Source organism: Sorex fumeus, unplaced genomic scaffold (assembly GCF_029834395.1).
Source record: "Sorex fumeus unplaced genomic scaffold, SorFum_2.1 ptg000005l, whole genome shotgun sequence".
NCBI classification, from domain to species: domain Eukaryota; kingdom Metazoa; phylum Chordata; class Mammalia; order Eulipotyphla; family Soricidae; genus Sorex; species Sorex fumeus.
In genome coordinates, this window is record NW_026606062.1 from 3,600,910 (window position 1) to 3,621,649 (window position 20,740).

The 20,740-nt window shown below is 45.0% G+C and overlaps 1 protein-coding gene across 1 annotated transcript in view; it reads right to left on the bottom strand.

Annotated features, from left to right (window-relative positions):
• Positions 1-20,740, bottom strand: part of COL4A4 (collagen type IV alpha 4 chain) — a 131,526-nt gene that overhangs the window by 22,374 nt on the left and 88,412 nt on the right. The window contains exons 31-36 of the mRNA XM_056121365.1: positions 20,206-20,313; positions 18,024-18,205; positions 15,842-15,905; positions 13,688-13,762; positions 8,592-8,699; positions 7,432-7,539 (exon numbers count right to left, since the gene is read on the bottom strand). Coding sequence (XP_055977340.1) covers positions 7,432-7,539; positions 8,592-8,699; positions 13,688-13,762; positions 15,842-15,905; positions 18,024-18,205; positions 20,206-20,313 — 645 coding nt within the window. The remainder of the gene's footprint in view (positions 1-7,431; positions 7,540-8,591; positions 8,700-13,687; positions 13,763-15,841; positions 15,906-18,023; positions 18,206-20,205; positions 20,314-20,740) is intronic.

Sequence of the window (20,740 nt, forward strand, 5' to 3'; positions counted from 1 at the left end):
CTGGCAGAGTCCTGGCCCCTAGTCACAGGTGTTGCCCAGAGGAGGGCGGGCTGTGGAGGCCACCGAGGTCTTGAGGGGATATCACGAGCTTGTGGTCCCCAGAGAAATTCCAAGGCATGGGTTATTCTCAACGCCTTTGTGGGTTGGCTGTTCAACATACTTTTCTTTGACTTGAAAGCACCACTGTTGGGTATGAGTCTGCCCCCAAGATCTCTCCTTCCAGCCTACTGCAGAAATCCTCACCAGCTTATAATTACTGAGTCTGGGTGTGGAAAGTGACCTTCGAATTTTTAATGGTAAAATCACCCTAAATGAAGACGCAGATTCAACAGGAGCATGGCCCAGACCCTTTCCCTCTAGCTTCAGGATCTAGGCAAGCGGTCACATTGGCTGATTTCTGATTTCTTGAGGATCTGGTCAGGTAGGTCAGTGTAGGAAGACAAAAGGGAGGGGTGGGGTCTATGGTATGCCACACCTTTATCTCCTTATCTATTTCTGATAATTTTGAGTATGGTGGGGGGAGGAAATGGGTTCAGGTCAAGTTTTATCCACAGATATTACTTGGTAATAACTTTCAAAGTAAACTATTTTGTTGCCTCTTTCAGGAAAAGAACTGTATTTTGTAATAATCTCCAATCTGTCATTAGAGAGGAGCTCACCGATTACTTCTCTGAGTCTGTCAGACATCAGCATAGTTTCTTCAGGGTAACATCTATCAACCAAGCTTGACATTGAACACCAAGAAGTCCATAGAATTAAAATTATAGATAGATTATATAACTACTGGTAATACTAAAACAGCGTAGTATTGTAACATACAGCATATTATAACACAAAATTTGTGTTAGAATGGCACACCATTTAACTGACTGTATTTAATTAAAGATTATCTTTATTAATATAATATTTTATACTTATTTTTATTAATATAATATTTACAATATGTGAATATTTAAATTTTCAAGGAGAAGACAGAGGGAGGGAAAGGCAGGTGATAGGAAGGAAAGCAGTGAGACAACTAATATGTATAAAATATCTCCTGGGCACCGAGGCCTCCCCTGGGCCCTTCATATAGTCTTGTCCCAAGGTTTGGTTTAAAGGAAGGAAACTTCTAAGCCCCTGGTCAAGCCTAGTAATCAGCCTCGAATGCTAAGGAATATCCTATCCAATATAGGATAGACTGGGCTTCCTTCCCAGCCCAGGATAAACTCGCTCAGTATACAGATAGCCCTTCACTCATTTTAGGACCTCGTTCCTCTCAGAATTTAGGACCAGAAAGTGTCCCTCCTCTACCAAGCACTACAGAGAGTTCCCTCCAAATCCTAAAGAGGTCCCTTTCCCATGTTCCACCCCTATCTTGCCTTTGGATGACTGGTTGCCTTCTGGTACATTAATTAACTGAAAGACTAGGTCCTTCGAATTGGTCTTTCCAGGTCCCATGTAGCGTCCCTCCTGCCACACATGAGGTGTCCAATAAATGTGAAATGAGTATATGGATGTGTGAAAGAGTGGAAAAGTGAGGTTAGGGGGGAGTGTCCAGAGAGAAAGCACAGCCAGGTAAGTTGCTTGCCATGTATGTTGCTGGCCCTGGGCCCACCCCTGACACTGAATATAGGCCCTAAGCATCACTGGAAGTGATTCCTGAGCACAGAGACAGGCCTCAGTCTAGAGCACTAGATTTTCAAGGAGACAAGGTGTGGTCCAACTCTGTCCCACCCAAAATAGAGAAGAGGGGGAATGGTGATGGGGAGGCTTGAAGTGAAGCCGGGAAGGTTATTACAAAAGCGTGCTACAATTTCTGATTCCATGCCACCACTTCCTTTGATGGATTTACAGGGTGAACAAGATTTGAGGAATTCGAAGTATCCATTGGTATATAAATAATTCAAGTGCTAATTATTATCTATTCATTAAGCACATTCTCTGTGGACTTCTTATTAGAAGATGTAACAGTTAATTGGTTCCATTTTATATATAATGAGTCCACGCAACAGAGAGTTACTCTATTTTTAAAATCTAAACTTAGATTGGTGCTAATGGGCTCTATTTGCACAACTAGGAAGGCACCCTTATTTTCTCTAAAGCATTATTTCCTAACCACTTAATTTAAAACGAAATAATAATTCTGGCTTAGTTTATTTTCCAATCTTCTTTCTTATTTATGTGGCAGTGTTTCAAGTTTGCACCAAAAGAACACACAGACCTTCTTTATCAGCCAAGTCTAGATATTTATTACAATCTATCCCGGAATGGTGATAAATTTTTTGAGACCACTTTGTTATTTCAGTGGTTTTGATCTCCAGCTTAAGCCACCAAGATTGATGGCGTGGGGGGCTTGGTTGGGGGTGGACAGTCTCCGCTGCTGCCAGTTCTCCCTGGTCTCACCATATGCCCAGACCCTGGCTTTTCCCGGTTCCAGTCGCTCACCATTGTTGAACTGACTGACCCTGGCCTGACCCAGTGTTATCTTTCTAAATTGAATGCAGCTACATCTGGGTAGGGTTTACAGGGTGATATCCCCCACCCCCACCCCACCCCACCCCTTTCCACTGAAAGCTTTTTATCAATCCCATCTCTAAATCAGAAAGTTGTTCATGCATAAAATATAGACAGTGCAGATGAGGCCATTAGGCTGACAAAGCACATTCTTGGTAATGAGGATGTTTTATTCACTTCTGAGGTCCATCCTCCCCTCAACAACCCTCACTTGAGAGGGTTCCAGGGTGCACCCCCAGGCTCACAGGTTAGGGCACTGCCCCCTCCAGCCAGAGAATCTCATTCCTTCGCCCCCCCCCCCCCCCCCCCCCCCCCCAGCCTCCACCCGGCCCCAGCTAGCTTCCAACTAACAGGATTCCTTGATTGGATCCTAGTTTGAAGAACTTCTTTCGTTGTAGCACTGTAGCACTGTCCTCCTGTTGTTCATCCATTTGCTCGAGTGGGCCCAGTAACGTCTCCATTGTGAGACTTGTTGTTACTGTGTTTGGCATATGGAATACATCACAGGTAGCTTGCCAGGTTTGCCATGTGGGCAAGATACTCTTGGTAGCTTGCCGGGCTCTCTGAGAGGGGTGGAGGAATCGAACCTGGGTCAGCGGGGTCAGCCATGTGCAAGGCAAACGCCCTACCGCTGTGCTATCGCTTTTGTTGTAAAGACTGGAAAATTGTTCTTTGCAATCTCTCTCTCCCTGGAGGCCTTTTATCCTATGTTTAATACTATGGCCCGCTTGTTCCTCTTTGGGGCACTTCCAAGTCTAGCATGGAATGCGTCCCATCCTGAGATACTTCCTCAGTCCCAGGCCAACCGGGACAACTGGTCACCTGGACATCAGAGCCAATATGGGTGCGAGAGATCCAGGTGATGCTCCCTCCTGAAGGGACTGTATCCAACCCTGATCAGAATAACTTCTGAAATAAGATTGCAAATTGAACTTCTCATTCCAAGGAGTCTTGAACGTCTGCCAAGGAAAGCCAAGAGAGCATAAACATCATCTTCGCTGTCTCAAAGCTTCAGCCCCATGTAGAGCTAGAGGCAGATCTAGTGACAGGCTCAGCTGAGGGAGACAGAAACCCTGACTTGACGGAACAAACGGCAATTTCCTCAGGAGGGGAAGTGCAGGGGCAAGGAATGGGAGGGGAAGACCTCTCCGGACTCCAGGGGTGGAAAGCTGGGAGAGCAACTCTGTGATGCTCTTAGCTCAAACCTGGCATTTTTCTGATCCCAGAGACAGTTCCTGATGCTTTTTTGTTGTTGTTGTTTTTTAAAGTTTTGATGCCAATTCTTCTTTTTAATTATTTATTTATTGCTTTTTTTTTTCGGGGGTGACACCCAGTGATGCTCAGGGATAACTCCTGGCGGTGCTGGGGAGACCATATGGGATGCCGGGGATCGAACCGGGGTTAGCCATGCACAAGGCAAATGCCTTACCTGCTGTACTATCGCTCCAGCCCATTCCTGATGCTTTTGTTCTCAGGAAAACACTTTACTTGGCAACAATCAAAATAACTCACTTACCCATTCTTGACACTTCTCATCATGCTACAGAGCTCTCTTAAGATCCCCATGATCTTACATGGAGACTCAGCTGGGGACTGAGTGTCTCCTTTAGGGGTGAGGGGCTGTACACTTAGACACTCACATCTAGGCATCAAGCCATTTTTTTTTTTTATTAAAGCCCACATTCAAATGAAAGTTTAAGTCGGACACAACACGGGCCGGGCTCGGAATCCATATGGCCTGTGGGAGCAGAGCAAACAGCTCAGTTCAGCGGCCGGTTTGTTCAAACAAGATCAATAGTCTCCTTGACTTATTCAGAACATACTTCAAATATTTAGCTTCTCAGTTCAAAGCGTTTCTGCTGGAGGGTGATTCATTTTTCGATCAGCATGATACACTGCAACAATGGATTTCTATTGTAGGCGTTTACATTTTTTAGCCACGGGTTTCACAGTTTTGTTTTGAAGTCCTGGTGCGTGGGAGGTGGGGTGGGGGTGGGGGGGTTGAAATGCAGGGTCCAGGCGACAGTTTGCAGTGCAACAGCGCCTCTGTGTGGCCAGGAAGCACACTGCAGCTGAAGCTGCAGAAAGGAATGAGTTCTAGTCCCTCTCTTAACCAATGCACAGAATTAGGATGTGACCAGAGATTATTTTCAAGGAATTTGTTACTCAGTCACGTTCACTGGCTATTAGATCTCTAATATATCGCTCTGAAGTTATGTGGAAAAAGCAAACTAATTCCAGGGAAGGAAGAAGCAATACTAGGAATTAAACCTTGTCATTTGAGTCCAAGTGGGTACCTGTTACCATATCAGGAAAATCCTTATCTTTTTTTTTCTTTTTGGGTCACACCCAGCTATGCACAGGGGTTACTCCTGGCTTTGCACTTAGGAATTAGTCCTGGTGGTGCTCAGGGGACCATAGGGGATGCTGGAAATCGAACCCAGGTCGGTCGTATGCAAGGCAAAAACCCTATCCGCTATACTATTGCTCCAGCTCCCTTATCATTTTTATTAAAGTGGGAGGCTTGGAAGATGTGGCGATGAAGTAGGAGGAATTAATAATGGGAAATATTCTTTTGGGGTTATTTGTTAATTTTATCTGCCAGGGACTCAAAAAAGTGCCAAAGAATACCCAACTAGTAGAACTGGGAAGATGGCTGAAAAGGCTGGAACTTACACTTTTGCATGCAAGGACCACAGGTTCGATCCCAGGCACAGGCATTGATACCACCTGGTCCCCTGTACACCCCCAGCACCACTAGAGTATCCCCCTCAACCTCTTAAAAATATCCCAGTAGGGACACAAAGGCTGCCAGAAACAGGAAATAGTCACAATATTGAGAGAGAGAGAGAGAGAGAGAGAGAGAGAGATTTATAAGACAACCAATTTATTGTTTTTCTTTTCTCTTTTTTGTTTGCTTTTTGGTCACACCAGGTGATGCTTAGGGGTTACTCCTTGCTCTGCACTCAGAAATTACTCCTGGCATTGCTTGGAGGACCATATGGGATGCTGGTAATCAAACCTGGGTGTGCTGTGTGCAAGGCAAACGCCCTACCCACTGTACTATTTCTCCAGCCCCAATTTATTGTTTTTCTTGAGCTCCTATATTGCTTTACAAATAACTAGGTAAAAAAATGCCTAAAAGCAGGTTTTTCACACAAACAGATAATTTGTTTTTTTTGTTTTTTGTTTTTTTTTAATTGTATTGAATCACCGTGAAATAGTTACAAGCTTTCATGTTTGGGTTACAATCACAGAATGATCAAACACCTATCCCTCCACCAGTGCACATTCCCCACCACCAATATCCCTGGTATACCCACCCCCTTTCCCACCCTCTCCCTGCTTCCATGGCAGACAATATTCCCCATACTCTGGTTTTGTGATGGGAACTTTCTCCAGCAAGTTATCTGGCTATATAGAAACAGAGAAGCCTGCCATTTCTGCAAAATCAATGACTCCCTCTTTGTAGATTTGTCCCAGGTAAGTCTACTACCTGCTGGAAAATAGGAACTACTTTTAAGTCAGTGAGGAGTGAAATGAGGAGGTTTAAAAAAAACACAACAGGGAGCTGGAGCGATACACAGCAGGTAGGGCGTTTGCCTTGCATGTGGCCGACCTGGGTTCGATTCCCAGCATCCCATATGGTTCCCTGAACACCGCCAGGAGTAATTCCTGAGTCCAAAGCCAGGAGTAACCCCTGTGCATTGCCAGATGTGACCCAAAAAGGAAAAAAACACACAAACACAACAGTATTTGGATTTTTTAAAACAATAAAATGATGAATCCTTTCCCCACAAAATATATTTCCAAATTTCCTGAGAGGAAGAATGTTTAGCTTACCAAAATTTAGTATATGTATGAGTCAATGAGCAGAGTGGAAGTGGGAGGAGAGGCAGAAAAGGTAGAAGGTGGAAATGAAAAGGTAGAAAGGTAGAAATGGTTGGTTATGGGAATGAACTGGCTAAGGGTTGTGCCTTCAGTGGTAGGTTAAGGGGGACAGGCTCAGCTTCCCAGCTACTAGCTCACTTGTCACGGTTTATTCATTCATTTAATTCATAAATTAATACTCAAATCAGCCAGCAGGCTTCATGAATTCCTACTTGTTGTCAGGGATACAAAAAGTCATCCCTGCTTTAAAAATAAATCCTATTCGACTAGATGAGAAAAACCTCTAAACAAAGAGGATCCAACGTAAGCATTATGCTAGGACAGGCACACAAATATCCATGAAAAATGTTTTCTTTCTAAAACGGAGGCAACGAACTGAAGAAAACGGCGCACGGATGAATGAGACGCGATGAAAATTGTTAATTACAAATCATTATAGTCCATGCTGTGTTGTATTTGATATTGCATCGTGTTGTCACAAAGCCTATGTGATAACGAAAGTGTGAGTACTGTTAAAGGGAAAAATCAAACTGGATGAAAAGGTTTAACATCTAACAAAGACGATGACCACTAGGTGCTCTTTCTCCACTGCCAGCGAATGTTTTCCTTCCACTTAGCACCATTGGTAAATGTAACTTTATTTACATACTTAATTTTATGTATGTCTTTCTTGTTATAATGTTCCATGAAGGAAGAAGTCAAGTCTTACTTTCTTCAGAATTATGTATCTCTTGTCATACACGTTCGCAGACATCATAGGAGCTGAACTATTTGGGGAGAGTCAATGGTTAGGTCTGCCGTTATGGCCACCCTGGGGGAAGTGCCCTCAGAGATGATAAGGCAGCGCCATCATTTCTGTAGAAGGCAGAGCAGGAGACTAGATGAACACAGACCCAAACCACAAGAAGAAACAGGAAGTGGTACTTCTTTCCATCCTCTTGGGAACGAGCAATAATACAAAGTCTACGTGACCGATTACTGGAAAGCACCATGAATTTCCTCCTTAGATGGAGCTTTCTGATGGGCTGAGTTCCTCTGACTTACCTTGTACCCCGGGAGGACCGGGTGCCCCTGGATCTCCCATGACACCTCTTGGCCCAGGATCCCCCATAGCTCCGGGATGTCCCTCCTGTCCAGGCATTCCTGGAATACCTGGAGGCGACATGAACATTTTGCTGACACTCAGATGATCCCTGACTTGCATTCACTGGGAAGCTTATCTGTGTTCCTAGGGGGAGGCATTGCCAGGTCACATTTTCTTCCTAGACCTCTACCTCTGGGAGACCCGCACGCTTGATGCCGGGAGAAGAAAATAAACTCAAAGTTGCCAATCACAATTTAAAACTCTCCCTTTGGGGCATGGGCAAGGGGTGGGGTGGTGGAAGGGATATTGGGAACATTGGTGGCGGAGAATGGGCACTGGTGGAGGGATACCCGATCATTGTATGACTAAAATATAATCATGAAAGTTTGTAAATCTGGAGCTGTATCTCACAGTGATTCATTAAAAAAAAATTTAGGGGGCTGGAGCAATAGCACAGTGGGTAGTGTGTTTGCCTTGCATGCAGCTGACAAGGGTTCGATTCCCAGCAACCCATATGGTCCCCTGAGCATTGCTAGGGGTAATTTCCGAGTGCAGAGCCAGGAGTAACCCCTGTGTGACCCAAAAAGCAAATAAAAAAATTTAAATTAAAAATAAAAAGCAAAATTGGGGGGAAAAAACCCAAACCAAAAATAAATAAATAAAAAGATGGGGATTACCTCCTTGTACTAAATTAAATAAATAAATAAATAAAATTCTCCCCTTATTTGGCAGAAGTGGGCGGAGGAGAGACCCCTTGAAATGGGGTATTGTGTGAACAGTGTGCCCACAGGTCTGAAAGAGAGACAGAATCCCGATCCTGAATGACCTGTGAATGAGGGAGAGCGAGGCAGGCACCTCTCTATGCCAGACCATGCAGGCGAGCCTGGCACCCTGCTTGGCACTCTGGGCGGGGAGGTGTGGTCTGCATTTACACCCACACCTATGAGACAGGACCGGCTCCAACTGACAGGGGAAGAGAAGTCTAAGTGACTCGTCCAAAGTCACAAGTCTGAGGATTGGCAGAACAGAAGCCAAACCCAAGTTTATTGGAAATCTGGATGTTCTCAATTCACCAAGATATACGTGAGTACAGGGAAGGTTTTGAGCCCTCTCAGGATACCTGGACACCCTGGTGGTCCGAAGGAGCCAGGCGGTCCTGGTCTTCCTGGTGGTCCTCTGGGGCCTTGAACACCAGGCAAGCCCCTCTCTCCAGGTTCTCCAGGATATCCTAAAGAAAAACGGTCAAACCTCTGAGTGGTTGGATATTGCTTTCTGAGAGTAAACCTAGACCACCTCCACTGCTAGCCCCCTTTTTCCATTGTAATTTAATACTAACAATTTTTCTATTGAAAAGATAAACTTAAAAGAAAAACTGAAAACAAAAGCCCTATACTCAGATCACCTTAACACAATTTTTCATCACTGTACAGTATGCAAATCTTGCCTATACTTTCTAATTAGAATTTTCTCAAGTTAGCATTATATCATAAGTAATGATTCAAGTTGGCTATTATTTGCCTAATTTTAGATGACAGCTCAGAGCTTATTGAGTTAATCTTTGATAAATTAATTCATCTAATTTCCCCCCACTATAGGTCATTTGAATTATTTCAATGGCAGTTACACATAATGATCTTTATGTATTAAAAGATATTTTCCACTTAATCCACTTACATATAATCCATCTTCTTCCATTAAATGATTTCCTAGGAAAATGCTTAAGCAACACCTAGGAAACATCCTTAAGTAATAGAGTATATTTGAATTCCTTTTTATGCATTCGAAAAATGTTGAACTATTTTAAAGTAAACTACAGACATCATAGAATTCCATCCCTAGATACTTCGGGAGGTATGTCTGAAAAATAAGATTACTTTCCTGCATAGCTAAAATAATATTATTAAAGCCAAAAATATTAAACACAGTTCCTAAATATCATCTAATGTTGATTTCAGACTTGGGTTACCCCAATTTTCCCTTTAATGTCCTTTCCAGCTGGTTTGTCACCTGTGTTCCGTTCCTGAACGAAGCATCCTATCTAGAGGATCTAACCCTTGAAATAAATAAAAACCCCAAGGAGTCCTTTTCTCCTAACAGTGATCTGACACAGAGAATATACAGTGTCATAGATCAAAAGTCTTCTAGAACAGACTACTTTCCTTGTGGTTTTTGATAGAGGTTACTACATAGCTTGGGTAAACTCTAAGCAACTCTTACCAACACACACCCAACTTTGCCTATATCCACAGTTTCCACAACAATTCTAACAGATGGCTATGATGTTCTCACAGAGGCTTTCAGCTTGTTTGGTGCTTCTCTTGCTAATTTAGTCAGGACAAGATGGTATTTCAGACCGATTTTACCTTTATTTGCTTGCTAGAGAAGATGAATGCTCTCCTGTGGGTTAGTTTATAATCCATGTCTGTAATAAATTCATGTGAGGAGGATAACCAGTGCTGAAAATCACCAGTTGAACCCATGAATCAACTATATAACTCTGTATTGTCAAACCCATGGGGGAATGTGGATGGAAGGGACAGTCATCATTTACTTAATAGATATGAGACAAGTCTATGACAGTCTCTCTCTGTTTCCTAGTAGAATTTAAGATCTATGCACCTCACTGGGTTTTTTGGTGTTTTTATTGTTTGTTTGTTTTACTTATTCTGAAAACATCCATCCAGTAAAGGTAAGGCACCATTAGCCTTATCTACAAAGTGCAAGTATTAAAACTCTGAAATTTGACCACAACACCCAAAAGGAGAGAGAGAACAAAAGGGAATGCCCTGCCACAGAGGCAGGGTGGGATGGGGGGGGGGGGATATTATCCATGGTGGTGGAAAATGGGCACTGATGGAGGGATGGGTATTTGATCATTGCATAATCAAAACCCAAGCACAAAAAAATTGTAAATCTACAACTGTACCTCACGGTGTTTCACTAATAAAAAGAAAAAAAAAGAGAAAAAAAAAAACCTCTAAAATTCTTCCCTCCCCAGTCCTTTTTTTTTTTTTTTTAAGTTAAGCACAGAATTTGTGAGTTCTCTTTGGTGTGCCTTCTCTCTGGAATAAAAGGGAAGCTGGTTCTGAACCTGGTACAGTCCAACATAATCCTTTGACACAGACTTTGAAACCACGCTTTCTCCTTAAGTTCATTAAAACTCAATATAGCATTTCCCAGTTGATGGAAATTGCATATGTAGGTAAAGTCTGTGCTGGTGAGTAACAAATGATGTAATTTAAAAAGTGTCATCTCACACCTTGCCATAGGGTAAAGGGGTCAATTTAAATGGTGATAATCACGGGAAACCAGAAAACTACAAGACAAATGTTCTCGAGAAAGAGCCTAGGCATAATGAGAACTCAGACTTAGGTTTTTAAATTAAGTTCTTAGGCAACACAAAGAATTCGATTTTGAACTTTTTGTCTTATAAAACCTCATCATCTTTAAGGTTTATGGAAAAATGCTCATATGTGTACCAAAAAACTCAACATTTTGTGGACTGTCACTGCGGCTGAGAACAGCATGAGTCCAAGTGTGTAGCCGTGTCTAGATTTACATTGATTTCAGACTCTCACTGGTGGGGCTGGAGCAATAGTACAGCAGGGAGGACGCTTGCCTTGCATGCGGCCAACCCAGGTTCAAGTCCCATCATCTCACATGGTCTGCCAAGCACCACCAGGGGTAATTCCTGAGTGCAGAGCCAGAAGTAACCCCTGAGTATTTCTGGGTGTGACCCCCAAAGTCCCACCCCTCCAGGAAAAAAAATAAATAAATCCCCAGAGATTCTCCCTGGCTCCTCATTACAATCTGAGAACCAACTGAGAGATAAAGGAACAGAATCTTTTTGATTTGCATCTCCCTGATGATTGGTGATGGAGAGACATTTTTTCATATATATATTTTGGCCATTTGTATTTCTTCTCTGAGGCTGTTTCTGTTCATCTCTTCTCCCCATTTTTTGGTAGAGTTCTATGGGTTTTACCAGTGCTTTATATATCTTAGATATTATTGGATAAGTGGTTGACAAATAGTTTCTCCCACCCTGTGGGCTGTCTTTGTATTCTGGTCACCGTATCCTTTGAGGTTCAGAAAATTCTTAATTTAATAATTTTTTTAATAAGTCCTTTTGTTTATACTTGCTTCTACTTGCAGGTTTGGGGAAGGAGGAAAAAACAAAGGACGTTGGTGGAAGGTAGCGGACACTGGTGAAGGGATTGGTGTTGGAACATTGTACGCCTGAAACTCAATCACAAATATCTTGGAACTTTGTCATTCATGGTGATTCAATAAAAAATAAATTTTTTTTTTTTTAGAAAAAGAAGGAACAGAACCCAGATATCAGCAACCTACCAAGACCTCACAGGCAGTCTTAACAGTCACTTTGAACCAATGAGTGTTCTTACTGAGACTTCTCACTCTGGAATTTAGTATGAACTTCAGTGGTGCCAACCCCCAATTTCTCCTCCAATTAGACACATGAGCTATACACACATCCATATATCAGCTAAAGTGTTATGTTATCTATGGCTATTTGTTCATATCGGTGGCGAGAGACCCACACAAAAGAGGCAAATGAACTTTTTGCTACCTTGACTTCTCTTACTATTAGAACTCTATTTTAGTACTTACATGGTATAAAAAAAATTCCCATACTATTTTGCTCAGATATTTTTCCCTCTTATATTGAATGAAACATGTCTACAGTCAGAGAAAAATTATAAGTGAATATACGAATAAAATAAAAATATAAAATAAAAAATAAAAACATAAAATATATGCAACATACAGGTTGATATCATATAAAATATGTATATAACAAAAATACGCTATGTTTTGATTTACAAGGGCCTTATCTAAATGCAAGACTGACATTTCACTGGTCCCCAAACAGTTATCTGACATTGGGTTCCCATCATGAAAGGACATCCCTGTGTACACACCTTTGTATACTTAGATGCTGATTAAGATCAATTCCTCTAGTCAGGAAGATAGTCAAAGGGGCTGAGTGCATGGGAGTTTGAAGTTCCATCCCCAGTCCTGCATGATCCCTTGAGCCCCACAGGGATAGGCTCCTGAACACAGGTCCTAGAGTAGCTTCTGAGCAGGCCTGGGTGTGGTCCCAAAGCAAGAAAATAAACTATACATGCATATGTATTCCAACAAGTGGGCGATGCATATCTTGAATGCAAACGCACAACAGAAGGGAATAGAACTATTCCCCACCAGTCTCTGAAAGGTAAATCTATGAGTCACACTGATAGACTGCCATGTCCTACATCCACTCTCCACCATAGGGGATGCTATTCTGCTCCTTTTCCAGGGAAGCATGGAGCTGTACATATGTGGGGGTGTCTTTCCACTGTGGTTCATCTATGGGAGGTGCCGAGACTTGGCACAGGAGTCTACTGGCACATCACCGTCTGCCCTGAGGAACACAGTGCTCGAGTGACTGAGGTTTGCTGGGATGGTGATGGAAAACTTCTAAATGTCTGCTTTGTGTGTCAGTAAGTCAGAGCACTGGTCTTCATTCTCCTGGGCTTTTGTGAATCAGAAATGAATTGTGGAATGTCAGCTGGCCGCTGGGGTTAGTGTAAATGGGCATTGCTAATGGAGCACATTAAGGTTTTCCTTTTCTTTTTTTGTTTTGGCCCACACCAGACATGCTCAGGGGCTACCCCTGGCTCTGCACTCGGGAATTACTCCTGGCCGGACTCTGGGTACCTGTCTGGGATGCTGGGGATAGAACCTGGGTGGTTAGATGGAAACACACACACACACACACACACACACACACACACACACACACACACACGGCAGATGAACCTGCTGTTCTATCGCTCCAGCCCCAACTAATGTAGCACATTTAATTGTAGAGATTATAAAATAGTCCAGTTTTACAAGCCTGCAATAGCTCTTCTCAACTATGTCCCTCCCTCCCTCTTTCCCTCCCCTCCTCCCTCCCTCCCTCCCTCCCTCCCTTCCTTCCTCCCTCCCTCCCTCCCTCCCTCCTCCCTCCCTCCTTGCCTCCCTCTCCCTCCTTGCCTCCCTCTCTCCCTCCCTCCCTCCCTCCCTCCCTCCCTTCCTTCCTCCCTCCCTCTCTCCCTCCTTACCTCCCTTCCCCCTCCCTCCCTCCCTCTCTTCCTTCCTTCCTTCCTTCCTTCCTTCCTTCCTTCCTTCATTTCTCTCTTTCACCAAGAAACCTCATCACTGTACCTGGACATCCAGGGGCGCCTGGTTCACCCTTTGGCCCAGGGAGGTCGCAGTGTCTTGCAGGGTCCCCCCTGTGTCCTGTAAGGAATAAAGTGCATATAACATTATTTAAGAGAATTTAACTTTGTCTTGATAAGTGATCTAGTCACTTTTATATTGTTATTTTAGAGTCTATTTAAAAATATTTTAGAAGAGAACTTTTGAGAAAATGCTTTTGTTCCTATCTGAGACTCAAAAGAAACATGGGTGCAATGTGTGATGGAAACAGACACGGTTTTACATTTTATAATCGTTAGAAGGAATGAAAAATGCTTAAGCAGGAACCTTTAAAATCCCCTAACATTTAAAGATATACACCGAGGCAACAACCAAAATGCAAAGGCAACAAAATGGTAGACCAGTCACACACATTAGATTTGGGCAGCAGGGGTGAGAGGAAGCGGGTGGGAGCCGGCTCTGCTATACCCTGTCAGAATAGTGTCTATGAGAAGTCAGTGTTTAGAGTATTGTAAGCTGAAACTTAAAAAAAAATAAATGCAGGGCTGTAATGATAGCACAGCGAGTAGGGCATTTGACTTGCAGCCAGCTGGGTTTGATTCCCAGCATCCCATATGGTCCCCCCAGCACTGCCAGGAGTAATTCCTGAGTGCAGAGTCAGGAGTAACCCCTGTGCATCACCGGGTGTGACCCAAAAAGCAAAAAATAAAGTAAAATAAAATAATAAAATAAATAAAATTCTCTAACAGAGTTTCAAATTGAGGTTTCTAGCTAAAAAAAAAAAAAAAGAACCAAAAACTTGGCTCTGGGTGACTGCACCCTGCATGGTGTTTGGAGGAAGTAGAGCAGAGGGGGAGGGATGGGGAGGGGAGGGGAAAAGGAAGAGAGAAAGGGGGAGGGGGAAAGGGGAAGTGGGGGAGGGGAAGGGAGAAGGCTGTCACGGCTTGGCTGATGTAAGCTCCTGGCCCTGTCTCTCGTCTCTCGGGGAAGCCCATCTCTGTCCTGGTAACTAATTCAACTCTTGACCGAGGAGGTCTCAGGCAGTGCCACACTCAAAGGGCATCGCAGACTATGTATGACCCCCACTGTCCCAGGGAACCTGGGCTGAACCATCCACTTCCGTCAGGGTAGAAGCCAGCCGCCCCTTCAAGGTCCCGTCGCTTTGGGCAGTGACACCCAGATCCGTTGCTCGACCGGAATGTGTTCCTGCATAAATCACTGTGCAGCTGCACCTCCACGGGCAGTGCCTCTAGGCTTGCTCCCTCTTCCCTGGGCACAATGATTGAGACCTAAACCTGCCACAAGACAGACCTTATAGGAGAGACGCTTCTAGGCCCAGGTGGGCAGTGGCCCATGGCTGGGCATCTGGTCCCTCCCCTTGAAACATCACTTTCAGAACTGTGGTCACTGGAGGGAGGAGGAGGTGGAGTACGAGGAGAAAGAGAAGGGGGAGGGGGAGGAGCAGGAGGAGGGGGAGGGGGAAGAGAAAGGAGGAAAGGGAGGAGGGAGGAGGAGGGGGAGGAGGGAGAGGAGAAGAAGGAAGAAGGGGAAGAGGAGGAGGGGGGAAGGTGAGAGGGAGAAGGGGAGGCGGAGAAGGTGAAGAAGGAGGAGGGGAGGGGGAGGAAAAAAAGGAGGGGGAGAGGAAGGAGAAGGGGGAGAGGGAGGGGGAGGGGGAGGACGAGGAGAAGGACCTACAGTTGTGGTCTGCTCTAGCACTTAGAAATTTGAGGGACTAACACCAGTGATGGCTGGAGCAACAGCACAGCAGGTAAGGTGTTTGCCTTGTATGCAGCCAACCCGGGTTCGATTCCTCACCCCTCTCTGAGAGCCCAGCAAGCCACCGAGGGTATCCCGCCTGCACAGCAGAGCCTGGGTAGCTTCCCGTAGCATATTTAATATGCCAAAAACAGTAACAACAAATCTCACAATGGAGATGTTACTGGTGCCCACTCGAGCAAATCGATGAACAATGGGAGGACCGTGCTACAGTGCTACAATGCCAGTGATGTGGGCCTAGAGCGTTTGACTATCTAGAAGAGCCTAAGTAGAACGTTCTGGGAGGAGCAGTTGCTGGCTTTGCTGCTCACAGCCAACCAAGGTCACCATGGCACAGGTGTACGTGGGTGAGCCTCGCTGAATGCGTTTCACTCCCAAGCTTACCTTTGGGTCCTTTGGTTCCGTCCATTCCTGGAAGTCCAGGGAGCCCCGGAGCACCTGGCTGACCCTGAGGTTTAACCACACAGAAATGACCCTTAACTGCATTTCAGGCACGAGGGACACATACTTTCCCATAACTCCCACTTGGTTTTGGCAATGAGCAATGGTGAAGAAAATTGGAGAGGCTGGAGCAGTAGCACAGCGAGTAGGACATTTGCCTTGCACACGGCTGACCTGGATTCGATTCCCAGCATCCCATATAGTCCCCTGAGCATCACCAGGAGTAATTTCTGAGTCCATGAGCTAGGAGTAATTCCTGAGCATCGCTGGGTGTGACTCAAAAAGCAAAAAAACAAAGAAAAAAGAAAAGAGAAAGAAAATTGGAAATGCAGCACACATGGACCGGTGGCGAGTTGTTCAACCAAGATAAAACTCCAGAATTACAGACATTGATGCAAATTGGTCACGTCCATTACTGGATTGCAAACCAGTAATGACCTCACATTTTAAATATCAAGGCCTGAATGAACGAGTGGTTCCCAAATGAAATATTGTAAGCGTCATTTCATAGCCCACATTAAAAAAGAAAAATCTTTTATCTCCAAGTATGGGTAACAAGTTTGACATGAAAGTTTTCAAAAAGTTGGTAAGACCAAATGTTAAGAGCAAACTCGGAGATAACTGCAGGCAGATGGAAAGGCCGAGAAGCCAGGAGGTAGACCCACTCATTTTATTTACTTTTTTTATTTTTAAATTTGGATTTATTTTTGAATTGAATCAGTGAGATACACAGTTCCAAAGTTGCTCATGATTGGATTCCAGTCATATAATGTTCCAACACCTATCTCTTCACCAGTGTACATTCCCTTCACCAGTGTACATTCCTTTTTTTCTTTTTTAATTTTTTTTGGGTCACACCCAGCGATGCACAGGGGTTACTTCTGGCTCTTGCACTCAGGAATTACTCCTGGGGGTGCTCGGGGGACTATATGGAATGCTGGGAATTGAACCTGGGTCCTCCACGTGCAAGGCCAACACCCTACCCGCTGTGCTATCGCTCCATCTCCACCAGTGTACATTTCCCACCACCAATGTTCCAAGTTTCCAATACCTCTATTGCAAACTACAACACCCTAAAGGAAAGAGAGAGCAAAAGGCAATGCCTTTCCATAGAGGCGGGGTGGGATGGGGGAGAGACTGGGAGTGGGAGGGCTACTGGGTTCATTGGTGGTGGAGAATGGGCACTGGTGGAGGGATGGGTACTCGATCATTGTATAACTGAAACCTGAGCATGAAAGTTTGTAAGTCTACAACTGTACCTCATGGTGTTTCACTAATAAAAAAAATAGCTCCAAGTTTCTCTCCCACCCCACCCCCACCTGCCTCTGTGGTGGACATTTTTCTTCTCTTTCTCTTTCTCTCTCTTTCCTTTTGAGTAGGCCCACTCTTTTTTTGCTTTTTGGGTCACACCAGGTGATGCACAGGAGTTACTCCTGGTTCATGCACTCAGGAATTACTCCTGGCGGTGCTCAGGGGACCATATGGGATGCTGGGAATCAAACCCGGGTCGGCTGCGTGCAAGGCAAACTCCCTACCCACTGTGCTATTGTTCCAGCCCGAGTGGGCCCACTCTTGAGATGACTCTTTGTTCTAATTAACCAGAGACAAATTGCTACAGGTGTGTCCAATAAGTTGAGGGCAGTACCTGGGTACTTGGAATAACCTGGTGACAGCAACCAACCTTGAGCACTGCTCAGAATTTAGTTACATCATGACCTGATGTCATGATGTAACATGACATCTGTTGCGATAGCTGGAGCTATCGCTGGAGCGATAGCACAGCGGGTAGGGCGTTCACCTTACACGCAGCCAACATGGCCGACCTGAGTTCGATTCCTCCGCCCCTCTCGGAGAGCCTGGCAAGCTACCGAGAGTATTCGATATGCCAGACACAGTAACAACAAAGTCTCCAATGCAGACGTTACTGGGCCCGCTCGAGCAAATCGACGATCAACGGGAGGGCCTTTACCTTTACCTTTACCATGACCTTCCAGAAGTTTCCATTCTTCCTTTAACCTATTCCCTAGGGTCTAAAAGTGAGTTACAATATGGTGCATATGTAAGCATGATATCTGAAAGACAGAGGATTTACTCTACCCTTGTTTCCCAAGCAGCAGCCGCTTACCTGGTCACCTGGATATCCTGGGAAGCCGATGATCCCTCTCAGCCCAGGCAAGCCTGGAGGGCCTGGGGGTCCGGGAATCCCTGGTGGCCCACTGCCTCCAGGCTCCCCTTTGTGAAGTCCCGGGGGTCCCATTCTTCCTGGCTCTCCTCTCCTTCCTTGCATCCCGGGGGTGCCTTTGTCACCTGGTGGGGTTGGAGTGTTACAAAACATCTTCCCAGAAATCCCAGACTGGGCTCAAGTTACATGGAAGTCTTCCTCCTACTTTGAGGAGATGAAGACCAAGGTCTTGGGCATCCTCTGCCTACCCAGCTCTGCACCGTGCTTTAGAGAACTTCCCTGGGAAGGCCTGTGACAGATTCAGGGCTCCAAAGCAAGGAGCAGGCATGGAACTGACAAATGAGCAAACACTTCCCAGGGACCTACAAGCCTGGACAACAGGTTCAAGACAGAGTCAAGTTTCGCAGAGAGGAAGTCTGAATTTGGGAGGGAAGAGAACACAAATGTGCTCAAAACTCTTTTTCTTTTTTTGTGCTTTTGAGGGGAGGGACAAGGGGGGTCACACCTGACAATGCTCAGGGGCTACTCCTGGCTCTTCACTCAGGAATTACTCCTGACTGTGCTCGGGAGACCATATTGGATGCTGGGAATTGAACCTGGGTTGGCTGCATGCAAGGCAAACGCCCTACCCGCTGTACTATTGCTCTGGCCTCTTGGTCAAAATTCTTGCCAGATCCTGGTTCTGAGTGCAAGCAAGACAGATTGGCATAACACTGGCAGTGGGAGGGGCCAACTGCAGACCCCCTGACCTGGAATCTTCGTTGGAACCAAAGCATTTGAGGAGCGCTAGAAGAGTTCAAGTTTGCTGTGCTATTCATTTTTATTGCAGCCTCCCTAAACGGGAATACTTTTCACCAAGAACCAGCACTATTGCTCCACAATCATCCCATCAGTTGCAGACCACTTATTTCAGGCACCAGCCCCCTCCCTCCACCAGACTCTCCTCAAGTCAAGGCCAAACACTTAAACTCTACTTTTCAGGCCTGCACAATTAACCTCCGTGACACTCAATGATGAAACCACCTCATGATGCATTTCTCGGAATGTGTTCCCAGCATTAAGTACCACAGGTAAGGTAAGGTAAAGGCCCTCCCGTTGATCATCGATTTGCTCGAGCGGGCCCAGTAACGTCTCCATTGGAGACTTTGTTGTTACTGTGTTTGGCATATCGAATACTCTCGGTAGCTTGCCGGGCTCTCCGAGCTTGCCGGGCTCCTCAGGAGCAGTCTTACTATGAAGTATTCACATTTATAAGTACTTACACATGTCAATAACATTCTAGCATGGAAAGGTAAAAAGAAAAAAAAAAGCACAATGAGGTTCACTAGTAGGTACTGATATCTATAAAAATGACCTTTTCTAACTTTAGTGTTTTGGGGGGGAAGTTGTTTCATGCCCAGGTCTGTTTCAATGCTCTACAGATAAGTTCATTTATTTGATCACGATCACGATCATGACCATCCTGTTGTTCGTCGATTGCCTCGAGCAGGACCCAGTAATGTCTCCTTCATCCTAGCCCAGAGATTCAAGGCTCTTTCAGGGTTAGGAGAATGAGACCCATCATTGTTACTGGTATTTGGCATATTGGTTATACCACGGGGCGTTTGCCAGACTCTGCCGTGTGGGCAGGTTACATTTGGTAGCCTGCCAGTTTGTCCAAAGTAAAAATGAGATAATAAGATGAGGCACGGCCACAAATGCGGCCGCGCGCTTCTGGAATCTGGGTTTTATAGTCTCTAGGTCTTGGTTGTTGATAGGATTACACGGCGCCAGGGGGCCAGTTGGTGGGTATGACCCCTGCCTACTGGAATATGGAAGATCTGGGTGGAGGATGCTCAGCCCCGATTCAAGCAGACTTGGAGATCTCAGCCCCGGAACCCGTATGCCTTTGTTCCTCTGCTGGTACCTTCATGCATGTAGAGAGTGGTCTCAGCATGGTGGTGGCTGGTTCTGAAGGTCTTCGGCTGCCGGAGCCCTGGTTGGGGCAGGGGGGAAAACTCAACCCGCTCCCCTCCAAGGGGCCCTGGCGAGGACAGTCAGGCGCAGGGGCAGGAGACTCTGCACTGTTCTCTTCCGGGATATCATTTACTTAATATCATTGAAAAAATAATAAATAAGTGTTTACCTTCTTTTCCTGGGAAGCCATCATCTCCCGGAGGTCCAGGTTGCCCAGTTTGGCCTTTTTGGGAAATTATAGTCGTTTTTCCAGCATCTCCTGGAGGGCCTCTTGATCCTTTAAATGCAGATTATGTAAGAACAAGCCAGAGAGAGGCGTCACACATGTGAGTCCTCTATTAAGCCATTTTCCATCCAGTGTGCAAATCTCTATTTAACCTCAACCATGTATATGCTTAGAGACTGCACAACACCAGCATTACTGATCAATCTCCCTAATGCAGGAACACCTTCTTACCTTCCTCTTCTAAGCTGACCAACCACAGGCTCTGGTGAACTGCATGCCCAGTGGGTGTTGGCAAAATTCAACCAAATAGTCTCAGACATAAGGGGAAGTAGAAAGGCCAGAAACATTCCTGCTTTGAAATATTTCTCTTCACTCTGTGAAATTTGAAATGCCCATCCCATCTTTCCCGGTTCCTTGTCTTCCCCTGCCTAGTCACCTCTTAATATTTTCCTTCCATGAGAAAAAATGTACATGTGTC